This window comes from Leptonychotes weddellii, chromosome 11, assembly GCF_054177405.1.
Source record: "Leptonychotes weddellii isolate Sample4059 chromosome 11, ASM5417740v2, whole genome shotgun sequence".
In the NCBI taxonomy this organism is placed as follows: domain Eukaryota; kingdom Metazoa; phylum Chordata; class Mammalia; order Carnivora; family Phocidae; genus Leptonychotes; species Leptonychotes weddellii.
In genome coordinates this window covers 12,941,443-12,954,092 of record NC_138379.1, presented here as the reverse complement: position 1 = coordinate 12,954,092, position 12,650 = coordinate 12,941,443, and the positions used below count along the sequence as shown (strand labels likewise).

The 12,650-nt window shown below is 46.4% G+C and overlaps 1 protein-coding gene across 4 annotated transcripts in view; it reads right to left on the bottom strand.

Annotated features, from left to right (window-relative positions):
- Positions 1-562: 562 nt before the first annotated feature.
- The window catches only part of CKAP5 (cytoskeleton associated protein 5), a 105,196-nt gene continuing 93,108 nt past the window's right edge, over positions 563-12,650 (bottom strand). For all 4 annotated transcript variants that reach the window (XM_081798159.1, XM_081798160.1, XM_081798161.1 and 1 more), the window contains 9 exons: positions 7,955-8,134; positions 7,259-7,446; positions 6,231-6,306; positions 5,336-5,524; positions 5,105-5,242; positions 4,560-4,643; positions 4,305-4,464; positions 1,339-1,490; positions 563-1,237 (listed from right to left, as the gene is read on the bottom strand). In XM_081798159.1, the coding sequence (XP_081654285.1) occupies positions 992-1,237; positions 1,339-1,490; positions 4,305-4,464; positions 4,560-4,643; positions 5,105-5,242; positions 5,336-5,524; positions 6,231-6,306; positions 7,259-7,446; positions 7,955-8,134 (1,413 nt within the window). In that variant the 3' untranslated portion in view covers positions 563-991. The remainder of the gene's footprint in view (positions 1,238-1,338; positions 1,491-4,304; positions 4,465-4,559; positions 4,644-5,104; positions 5,243-5,335; positions 5,525-6,230; positions 6,307-7,258; positions 7,447-7,954; positions 8,135-12,650) is intronic.

The following is a 12,650-nucleotide window of genomic DNA, read 5'->3' as shown; positions in this document are numbered from 1 at the left end:
TGACCCTCCTGGCTGCCCAGAAAATCACCCATCTGAATCCAGAGCCTCTCGGTACTAACGGGTTTTTCTGACCGTGGAGGGAGACCCTGGCGAATTTATTCTGGAGGCGACTCCTCTGTTCACTTTCCAGTCCTCACTTAGCCTGAACGGGAAGCAGCTATGGGTCTAGACTCAGAGGGGAACCGAAAAGCAGGCGGGAAGCTCCTTCGGTCAGAGGCCCCCGAGTCCAGTCCCCGTGCGGAGAGCACTGCAGCCTGGCCCGTCCTGGGCCCCAGCTCACTGCAACGTGGCAGGAAGCCCGAGGGCTCCCTGGCACCGCAGTGCTGATGGGAGGGAAGTCGTGACCAGGACCTCAAGATGGGGAAGACAGGGACTGCTCCGTTCCCCGCCCCCCCCCCAGGAGCTGCTCCTGTTCCAGGGGAGCAGAAGCACGAGTCTGTGCGCCCCGACAAGGCCGTGCTCCTCAGGGGGTACCTCTTCCGCTTCCGCTGGCTGGGTGGCTAGCCGGTCCCAAGGACACGTGACAGAGAGCTGCCCAGGTATGGAGCATCTTGGGAGACCGTTCTAGTTAATGCAAACTTTATTTATAAAAGACTCTTAAATTAGTTGTATCATGCCATGCATTCATACAGAATACAGTGACCCTTCAGGGCTACGGGGAGAGGAGCTCACAAACTCAAAGGAGAACTATTAAAGAGTTTCTAATAGTGAAAAGCTAGGAAAGATCGGGACGACTTTACAAATGAGCAGTTAAAAATAAAAGACAAAGGCTGTGGAGACTAGTCGGAGCCGAGAGGAGGGCAGCTGTTGACAAGTCTGTGCACTAAACTACGACACGGACAGTCGGCTAGAGGCAGGGCGCCGGCGGAGAAGCAGTACGGACAGAGGCCCGCGCCCCGCCGGTCCGAGCACCGGGCCCGCCGAGCCCCTGCCGCGAGGGGGACGCCGAGTTTAGTGACCTAGAGCTGCGGGGCGCGGGCCGGGGGCGGCTTCACTTGCGACTGCTCTTTATCCTCTCCAGTCTCTTTTTCAAGTCGTCAATGTTCGCTGTGGAGGACGAGGACGTGGTCACGGTTCCGGCAGAGTGAGTGTGGTTAGAATCCAGGTCCGAGTGCTGGTGCTGCTCCCGGGACTCCCGGAGCTGAGAGAGTTTGCTGTGCAGCATGTCGGTGGAAGAGGCAACCGGGGGGGCTGCTGGCTTGGAGAGCAGGGAGGTCAGCGGGGGCCGCTCGTCTTGCTGCGGACAGAAGGAGACACAGCGGCAGAGCAGGTCAGGCCGCAGCTCGGGGAGAGCGGGCCGGCCTGGCCCTGCCCCACACGGGAGGGAAGGAGCGCTACCTTTGTGTTGTCCAGACCACACCGCTGGCGGAGGATCTTGAGCCTTTCCAGGTAGACAGACGGTCCCACCTCTTCTCCGTTGGTGTTCCCTATGGAGGACACCGTGCTTGGGGGGGCGGGCATACATGTGACCTCCATCTGCGGGGAGATGCCTGGAGAGGAGATGGGGAGAGGACACTCCAATGCACACACGTCCCACTTCCAGACCGCCCGGGCTCATCTTGTCGCCACAGGGAACGATTTGGGGCTTGGATATCACCACTGTAAAGACTAAAAAATCCACCAGAGTCCCATCTGGAGTTGGTGATAAAGGGTGCTCTGAATTATACACGATAAGCTGAGCAAGAACTTCAAGAAACAATAGAGCAGAGCGTAAGCTGGGCTGCCCGCCCACATCCTGGGATCCGCAGGGGGTGGCAGCCTGTCACCCGGCCGCTGGCCTGGGCCATCCAAAAGCCTAGACTGCTCCCGAGGCTACGGTGTCCAGCTGAAGAATGCCTGGACTTGAAATGCTGTCAACAATTAGACTAGGTCTGGACCAGGTGATACATGGGGAAGTGCTTATTCACACCGGGAAGAGAGCAAGGAGCTCAAGGCGACAGTGTATGCATGGGGAAGAGGCAGAAACGCAGGTGTCCAATAAACACCCCAGAAGAGGGACAGGAACGGCACATCTGTCACCCCCAGCATAGAGAACAATATTCTGGCGGGAGAGGGAAAAACCAGAAAAATCTATCACAGTTCTTAACGTTCTGAGAAGGAACAATCACAACATGTAGGCATTTAAAATACCCAATTTGGTATCAAAGAAAACACATTATATAAGCCAAAAAAGATGTGGTCTTGGGAAGAAAAACTCCCTTACGGTAAACCGAAAAGTAGCACCAAAGGTTACTGTATAGGAAAAAAGGAATCCTTAATGTAAACAATCGGAGAACGGGCTGTCCGGGGGCCAGTGACTGAGGAAGGACGTGAGGGCCAGTGGAGAGGGCTGCTGTCTGAGCACTCCCTGCACACAACTGCTCCGTAATCAGCGGGGTTACACGCTCGGGCTGCACATGTGCTGTGGACGTCACCAGAAAGGACTTGGGAAGTGAGAAAGCGGACCCCACCTCGATCAAGCAAACCATGATATGTCCGCTTAGCACCTCTGACCTGCCATACGGTGTAGTACTTGGTAGGTGAGTCATTCCGTGTCTGTGTCTGCCCTTGTGGATTTTAAATTCTAGCAGAGGTTTCTGTCTATCTGCCTGGCACAGGGGAGGAACTCAACAGGTCCTGCCGAGTGACAGCAACGACAGCTCATCTATCCTAATGTCAGGCTGAAACGTTACCCCCCTGGCCCAGTGAAAACGCCAGTGTCTGCCAATTACTGTTTACGGGAGCTGGAACCAAAGAGAAGACCCTGGAGGTGTCAGTTACAGAAAACAGCGGTCAGGAGCCTTAAACCAAAAGAAAGACCCCTGTTCACTGTGCAGAGTTGAGGGCGCACGTCTGTCCCACATTTACTTCTTTGTGAGTTCCCTGAAACTCCTACTCTTAAAATCTCGAATTTGTTTGCCTCTATAATCTGAAAACCACAAAGGAACATGGTTTTAATCATGTTCCCTCTCACCATGTATCTTGCTGGGCTGAGGCTTCAATTGTGTTCTTAAATTGTTTTTGTTTTTAACACCTGAAATTATGCCTCTCCAAGACCTTAAGAGTCTTTTCCTTGAAGTGTGACAAGCAGAATGTCTACATACGGACAGCATGCTACATATGGACATACCATGTACTTGATCAAAGGGTGGGGGGTAGGCTGCAAATTTTAAGAAAGGTCTGAGACAGTGGCGTCTGAACAAAGATCTGAAGGAAGAGAGAGCGCTAGTTACAAGGCTATCTTGGCCAAGAGCAATCTACATGTAAGAAATAGCTGGTGCAAAGGCCCCCAGCAGGTGCATGTCTGGTGCGTTCCAAAACAGCAAGGAGGCTGGTGGGGGCTGGAGTGGAACAGGAGTCGGCGTGAGTAGCAGGAGATGGGTGGCTCTTAGAGCTGTCAGCGGGCCTTACAATGTAGGACCCTGTAGACCTCTGTAAGGCCATTTGCTTTTGCTGAGAAAGGGAGAACCTTTGGAAAATGTTTGAGAAGTGCTGTTTTGATGCTAAGTGTGGGAATTATGATGGGGAGGCAACACTGGAAGCAGGGGATCAGCTGGGAGAACAGGGCCATACACCAGGTGAGAGGTGAGGATACTCACACCAGGGCAGTGGCTGTGAAGGTCCTGAGAAGTGGGTGAGGATTCTGTCATGGTTTGCAGGCAGAACAAAAGGATTTCCGGACAGAGGGGAAGACATGACTCAAAGGCAAAAAAGGTCTAAAGCAAACTAGAAAGACAAAGTTGCCATCATCTGAGATGGAGAAGAAAGCTAACGGAGCAGGTTTTGGAGGAATATGTGACACACTGAGTTGACGATGTCTACTGGAGACATACATCAGGCAGGATGTAGGTGTTGGGATCAGGAAGGTTTGAGCTGGACCCAAACAACCCTGGGCCTCTCTGGCATGTAAATGGGATCTCAAGTGATGAGAATACATGATTCAATTAAGGGAATGAGAGAAGGAAAAGATGGTTATGGACTGAAGCCTGGAGAACGCCACGATTAAGAGTCCAGAGAAAGGAAGAATCAGAGAGGCCAAGAAGGAAGAGGCCAGGAAGGCCAGGTTGGAGGAGACCAAGAGAGCACGGACACCTGGAAGCACAGGGAAGAAACGGTTTCAAGGGCAGGGAACACCTGCCCCTATCAAACATTGGCGATGGGTCAAGTCAGGTGACAGTTGGCCACTGTCTGCAGCAATGTGAACATCACTGGTGACCATCAGGGACTGAGGAGCATAGGTACAAATTTAAGCCAATCAAAACCTCCAGTTCCTGAGCGGGGAGCTATTTTGAGCTCATCCCTGCAGCCCCTGGAGGAAGCCATACCTGTGGATGTGGGAATACGGCCTTTGCCCTCCCTCTCCATCTCAATCACCCGAAGGCCTCTCTCAACATAGCTCTGGAAGAACTGGGAGGAATTTTTCAGAAATGGTTCAATGTCAGCATCTGAGTATTTCTTCTTATATTCGTATAACTCTGCTAGGCCCTGGTTACCAAGGAAAAGGAAGAGGGGGCGGACATTAGTCAGTGGCCCTTCTCCATCAAGCAGATGCCCATTTGGCTTGCCCCTGCCCCTCTCACCTCTTTAGTGTTCTCCTTAGACCCGATCTTCTTAAAAATCTCAGCCAAGAAATCATTCACTTTGGCCTTTGATGATTTTTCATCCTGCAATTGAAAGACACAAAGGACTGGCTAGACTTATTAATTAGGAACCCATGATTGGATAAGAACTGAAGAGGTCTCAAAACCCAGACTTTACTGGTATGTTCCTGTGAATAACAGAAGCACCAGTGTCTGCAGCAGAAAACCCCAACTTTCTGGGTCACCGAATACCTCCAGTCACAGGTTTTCAACTAAACTTGATGAGGAAGGACCTGGCCCATTCCTTCCTAATTAAGTAGAGCTCACAGTGGATTTATCCAACAACCTTTGGTTGTGTGGAAACCACACAGTTCTAACTAGTTCATATAAGAAAACTTCAAGATGGAAATGCTCACAGCATAGAACTATAGCAGGAGAGTGACCCAATCCCCAAGCCTTCACCTTCGACCCTCAGAAAGGTAGGCTCCAGCGCTCACGCCTTTGACAAGATCACCACCTTCAGTCTTTCCAGTCAGGACACTTACTATTCGAGATGCTCCCTTTTCTGTTTCCTTCTCAGACTTGCTCCCTGTCTGGTCCATGCTGTGCTTCATCATCCGGCAGAGGTGGGCCTCCAGCTCAGACTCGTTCTTGTTGTCAATCATTGTTAGGTGGTCTAGGATCTGAGGGAGACATGCACATTCAGATGGCGGCAATGCCACATCCATGATACTCTCCTCAAGCTCCTTCAGGGACCAGCTGCTGTTCTCACTTACCTTGGGTCCTTTTAATTTGCATAAAGTGTGTAGCAGCGTCTTTAGGGTCCTTATGGGAAATTCACTTTTGCATTGCTTCAGTTTCTCTTTGGGGAAGACCTTCATGAAAATGTGTATGTCCAGAAGAATTCTGTCCAGATTAATGCTGTTGATGGTATCAGGCAGGAGTCGAACCATTCTCCAGAGACACTATTGGAAAAAGAAATACAAGGTAGAAGGAGTGGCTGAAGAATGAAGATAATTCCTGCCACCTTTCACCTGCTCTAGGCTCTGGGGTCACTTCTGAAAGATGGTCAGGGAGGTTAAGTGTGGAACATCACCATGTCTTTTGAGTTCAGCTGTTAAAACATGAACAATTTCACTCACTTCAAGCACGTCACTGGTTAGTGTGTGACAAGCCATCCACGTCATCATCCCCACACCTTCTTCCCAACTCCCTGGAGATGGGTCTTAAATAGCGAGAAGATGTGGAGAACTGGGTGTGGGATCGAGAAGAGAATAGTTCATACAGCTTAACCAAATCTAACGCAAGGAGACAAACTATTACAGTGTAATAACAGGATTATAATGGGGCAGAAATGTTCATTTGGAGTCTTCCATCAAAAAGACCGAAATATTACAGGGCTATACAAACCTATTTCCCCAAAAGGTATAAAATTTGTCTCATCAAACTAATTGCCTTTTGTTTCTAGGACAATTGGTCTTTCCCTTTTCACTGTTTGAGGCCAAGAACTGTTGAGGCCTGAGCTTGGGGTGTAAACTGGAGACCAAGTATATTTTTCAGGTGTGGCCTGGTCAATTTAAGTCTATGTCCTACTTTCAACTCCCCTTTCCCCACACTTTAACCAGGTACTGCATCTTTGAAAGAAAAGAAATCAAATTATTTCCACTTTACCTTCATAACAAGCTCTGAGAATTTGGGAGAACTGGCTGTTGCTAGCAGGCTGTCTTGGAGCAAAACAAGTAGGGCACTAGAAAAAAAAAATCCCAACATGATAACATTAATAAGTTTCAAACATGGGGCGCCTGGGTGGCTCAGTCGTTAAGCGTCTGCCTTCGGCTCAGGTCGTGATCCCGGGGTCCTGGGATCGAGTCCCGCATCTGGCTCCCTGCTCGGCGGGAAGCCTGCTTCTCCCACCCTCACTCCCCCCTGCTTGTGTTCCCTCTTGCTATCTCTCTGTCAAATAAAAAAAATCTTAAAAAAAAAAAAAGTTTCAAACATGCATTCCAATTAAAGTTAGTAATTAAAAGGCCAAGTGTAAACTGTATCCATCTAATAAACTGAGAACTCATGGATCAGGACTGTCTCTGATTACCTGACATTCAGCTGTGAAGAAAATAAACGTCAATCCTTTAAGCTTCCTCAGTTACCACCTGATAAATGGTAAAGCTCCTCACTCTACTTTCATTGTCACTGGTAGCTGAGAGAGAAATGTGCCTGAAATGTACATGAAAGGGGGAGGTAACCAACAAACACTACATAGTCCTATTCTAGAAAACTCACAATGCTGGCTGGCTTACTGAGTCGTTACTAGTTTTTTTTTTGTTTTTTTTTTTTAAGATTTTATTTATTTATTTGAGAGAGAGAGAATGAGAGACAGAGAGCATGAGAGGGAGGAGAGTCAGAGGGAGAAGCAGACTCCCTGCCGAGCAGGGAGCCCGATGCGGGACTCGATCCCGGGACTCCGGGATCATGACCTGAGCCGAAGGCAGTCGCTTAACCAACTGAGCCACCCAGGCGCCCGAGTCGTTACTAGTTTTAATGCTGTCTCAGGTTGGAACACTTGGTTCATGAGGAAGAGAAGAGTAATAAATCAACATAACTAGGCAAACCTAAAGTTATAATTGGTCTAGTGACTTTGGTTTCCACGGGCAGACGAAAGAGAGGCTATTCCAGGCTCTGGAGTGAGATTATAGTTTTACCTCAGGATGTTGGTCTGGTCTGACTTCTCCAGCACCTTCACCACCAAGAGGTTCACAGAGCGGATCACCTGCTGTCCTTCCTCTAGATCTTCAATTCGAGAGTCTAGCATTAAGGTGATGAGGCCATGCATCAGGTCTTTCAGCACTCCGGTGGAGGCCTCCCGGGCGAGGCTCTCAATCTGAAACAGCTATCCAATCATCCTTGTGTTAGAGAGGTAAGAAACCCAGAGTATACAGCAAGGAAGATAAATGTGGGTGGCACATTCTAGCAAACAATTTTACTGTATTAAAAAAAATTCAGAGTATTAGGGGGAAAAAAAAATCACCAGACTCCCTCATACCTCTGGAAATAGCCAAATGAACCGCCAAAATTAACTGGAGTGCTTCCTTCCTTCCTGTTACCGAAGTACTTTTAGGGTGAGCAGTTATCTGTGACAACGCACCCAGGGCCTATCATGCCTGATGAAGACACGGGTAGGACGCAGAATTCTAGGTAGTATGTAAGCATTCTAGTTTGTATCCTAACAATAAGGCAAACTGGAGTGTCACCCAACATCCGATGAAAGTAGTCCACAGCTTGCAAGTAAAACCCAGTAAGTGACGCAGGACTCACTGGAACTACACTGACTCAGGCTCTAGAACCCAGGTAGGATGAGACACTGAAGGGAAGCTCACGTTCTACAGAAACAGCCTTACCGAAATCATGTTGCCAATGATACAGCTATACAGCTTGATGATCTCATCTTTCTCCAATTTCTCATCTGCCATATGTGTGTTGTAGATGAGTCTTAGTTGCATGAACGTGGCTATCAGAAACTGATCAATGTGGCCAGACATAGCTTCAGCTTTGTCTTCCTGTCTCAGGACCTCATCGATCTGGTAACAAAAACCCCAAGATATAGTCTCCAAGCATCATACTTTAAGTAGCAGGAAAATGCTACAAAGGATATCTCTGTAATATCTGCAAAGCACTTATAATATCTTACCTTGAAAAAAATCCAGTCACTTTACATATAAATAACTAGTATTCAAACATTCAGCACATGTTTACTGAGCAAGACACTGTTAGGTGAATTAGTCACAGATCCTATTCTGAAAGGTTCACTACCCAGAAGATCAGGGAATCCCTATGTTTAAATGTCTCATCTATTTTTTTTTTTTTAATTTTAAGATTTTTTATTTATTTATTTGAGAGAGAGAGAATGAGAGACAGAGGGCATGAGAGGGAGGAAGGTCAGAGGGAGAAGCAGACTCCCTGCCGAGCAGGGAGCCCGATGCGGGACTCGATCCTGGGACTCCGGGATCATGACCTGAGCCGAAGGCAGTCACTTAACCAACTGAGCCACCCAGGCGCCCTAAATGTCTCATCTATTAAAGTGTTTTAATACCCATTATATCTCATTTGATCATCCAACAGCTCTGAGAAGTAGTAAGTTAAGATTTCCATTTACCAGATAAGTCAAGTGAGGCTCAGAAAGATCAGACTACTCAGTCCAAACTCAAAACTCAGGCTTCTCACATCCTGATCTGGTGTTCTTTTTGGTCTACTGGCTGTCACTAATGGTAAAATGTACAACTATGGGAAAACATGTATTTCCCATTCACTACTGTAAAAAGACCTTTATTTTTATGATTACATAAATAACACCCAGACAAGCATGCCAATCTTCTTCATCGACCATCCTCATGCAGGGCTGTCCTACTGCACAATTCCAGGGAGCACCATTTACAGACTGCAGTGTGAACAGTGCCCCATGGTGTTCTGGAAGCCAGTGGTCCTACTTTCATTTAGATTTATGCATGTTATACCCCGTATGGACACACAATTTTATATAACTGGGGGTGTTTAACAATGCTGCTTCAACACAGACACCATAAAAAATACTCTTTTTTTAGGGGGAAGCTTACTCTTTTTCCTAAGATAATTAACATTAATGCCTGGTCAACATCTTTCAGGTTCACAGAATCATATACACCCATACATGCACACATAAATGGGGTCAAGGTTTAGGGCGTTGTTTATTCTACCAGAGGATTATAGTACATCCACATCTCTGCATCTGGCTTTTCTAGTTCAACAGAAAATTATGAAAATCCCCAAAGGCCACAAGAATAGCTCTATTAAAAAAAAAAAAGAATAGGGGTGCCTGGTGGCTCAGACATTAGGCGTCTGCCTTCGGCTGGGGTCATGATTCCAGGTCCTGGGATCGAGCCCCATGTTGGGCTCCCTGCTCGGCGGGAGGCCTGCTTCTCCCTCTCCCACTCCCCCTGCTTGTGTTTCCTCTCTCACTGTGTCTCTGTCAAATAAATAAATAAAATCTGAAAAAAAAAAAAAAAGAATAGCTCTATTTTTAAAGGCTGCTTAACTGTGTGTAGCAAAATTTACTCAATCATTCCCTTAGTGATAAACTTTCAGTGTGTTTCCAGTTTGGTTATTTTACTATAAATAATGTTACAATAAACATCTCTGTATATACAGTATCTTAACGTACTTGTGTTTTTATTTCTAACTTTTTAGCCTGAAGAATACATTTTAAATGGCATAATAGATATTACTGTATTGTTTTCTTTAAAAAGGCACTAACATTTTTTTTTAAAAGATTTTATTTGTTGGCGAGAGAGCAAGCGAGCGAGCACGCGCACAAAGAGGGGGAGCGGCAGGCAGAGGGAGAAGTAGGCTTCCCGCGGAGCAGGGAGCCCGATGCGGGGCTCAATCCCAGGACCCTGGGATCATGACCTGATTAGGCAAACGCCTAACCAACTGAGCCACCCAGGCATCCCAAAAGGCATTAACATTTTTTTTTTTTTTTTATTTGAGACAGAGAGAACGAGAGAGAGAGCACATGAGAGGGGGGAGGGTCAGAGGGAGAAGCAGGTTCCTCGCTGAGCAGGGAGCCCAATGCGGGACTCGATCCAGGGACTCCAGGATCATGACCTGAGCCGAAGGCAGTCGCTCAACCAACTGAGCCACCCAGGCGCCCCAAGGCATTAACATTTAATTCACATTTCTACATTTAATGTATGACTACTGTTTTTCCAGAATCTCTATCAGCTGTGTGTTATTACTTTTTACTTTTTGTCACTCTGATGGCAAAAAGTGCTATCTTGTTTTTACGTCAATTTGCATTTTGTGGCAGAGAGCCTGGACCTCTTTTCACATGTTTACTGGCTTGGCTGTTTGGAATCTTCTGTGATTTGCCTATTCACATCATTTGGTCATTTTTCTGTTGGGTTCTCCTTTTCTCAAGAGTTGATAAAAGTTCTGTTTCCGAAATGTAGCTATTAATCCTTTATTAGTCATATGGGTTGCAAATATATTCCACAATATACCACTTGTTTATTGACAATATATGGTAAATTTCTCTAGATTAAAATCTTGTGTTCTTTTTTTAAGATTTTATTTATTAAATAAATAAATAGAGAGAGAGGGAGAGAGCACAAGCAGGGGGAGTGGTAGGCAGAGGGAGAGGGAGAAGCAGGCTCCCCGCCGAGCAGGGAGCCCAATGTGGGGCTTGATCTCAGGATGCTGGGATCATGACCTGAGCAGAAAGCAGATACTCAACTGACTGAGCCACCCAGGCTCTAGATTAAAATCTTCTAGACTAAAATCTTAAAATTTTATATAATCAAATGTCTTGTTCTGTTCTGGGTTTCCTAATATTTTATGGTCTCCCCAAACCCCCTGGTAATATTTAAAAAAATTTAGGGGGAGATCAATTGTTTCAATTTCCACAGGGTTATAGGTCTTAATATTTTTCAGTCTCTTCCTTATCTATGGGTGGTTCCTTCCTCATTCCTGACACTTATATTTTTGTTCTCTAATCAGGCTAGTAAGGAATTTTTGTTTCACAGGAAACAAATTGAGATTTATTATTTTAAAAATCCATCTCATGAACTGTAGTTTATCTCCTACTTTTAAATTTATTTTTTTTCTAATTTCTGGTAAGTACTAAGTTCCTTTATTTTAGCTTTTCTTCAGTAATAAATGCATTTCAGGCAATATATTTTTCTGAGTTCAGTAGTTTCAGTAGAGTTTGAAAGAGAAATGCTTTCCTATTCACTATTAAGAGTTTTGGGGGGGCGCCTGGGTGGCTCAGTCAGTTAGGCCGCTGCCTTTGGCTTAGGTCATGATCCCAGGGTCCTGGGATCGAGTCCCACATCGGGCTCCTTGCTCGGCGGGGAGCCTGCTTCTCCCTCTGCCTGCCTCTCCCCCTGCTTGTGTTCTGTCTCTCTCTCTGACAAATAAGTAAAAATAAAAATCTTAAAAAAAAAAAAAAAGTTTTGGGGTGGGGCGCCTGGGTGGTTCAGTCTAGCCTCCGACTCTTGATGTTGGCTCAGGCCATGATCTCAGGGTTGTGAGAATAAGCCCCGCTTTGGGCTCTACGCTCAGCAGGGAGTCTGCTTGGGATTCTCTCCCTCTGCCCTCCCACCCCGACTCTCTCTCTCAATACATACATACATACATACATACATACATAAAATTGTTAAAGTTTTGTTTTTCCTTTCTTTTGATCAAAGGGTCAGGAGGGTGTTTCATACTTTTCCAAGTAGCCATTATCTTGTGTGACATTATTAAAAAATGTGTTGGGTTACCAGGAAAGAATCTGGTCAGTGTATCTTTTACTATAGCATTTGTTAAGATACGAAAAACACGTATTTTCAGAGACTGTAAAATTCTCTCTACATATATATTAAATCTGGCTTACTGTTTACTAATATATTTTTTTAAAGATTTTATTTATTTATTTGACAGAGAGAGACAGCTAGAGAGGGAACACAAGCAGGGGGAGTGGGAGAGGGAGAAGCAGGCTTCCCACTGAGCAGGGAGACCGATGCGGGTCTCGATCCCAGGACCCTGGGCCACCCAGGCGCCCTTATCCTTCTTTTTTTTTTTTTTTTAAAGATTTTATTTATTTACTTGACAGAGAGAGACATAGCGAGAGCAGGAACACAAGCAGGGGGAGTGGGAGAGGGAGAAGCAGGCCTCCCTCAGAGCAGGGAGCCCGATGTGGGACTCGATCCCAGGACCCTGGGATCATGACCTGAGCCGAAGGCAGACGCTTAATGACTGAGCCACCCAGGCGCCCTATCCTTTTTTTTTTTTTTAAAGATTTATTTATCTCAGAAAGAGAGAGCCCCCTCCGGTGGGAGGAGGGGCAGAGGGAGAGGGACAGCAGACTCCCTGCTGAGCAGGGAATCTGACATGGGGCTCAATCCCAGGACCCCAAGATCATGACCTGAGCCAAAATCCAGAGTCAGACACTTAAACTGAATCACCCAGGTGCCCCACTAATATCTTTTTTTATTAAGGTTTAACTTTAATATGATACAATATACAAATCCTAAGAATACAACTTAATGAAATTCTATGCCTATGCATCTGTACATCTGC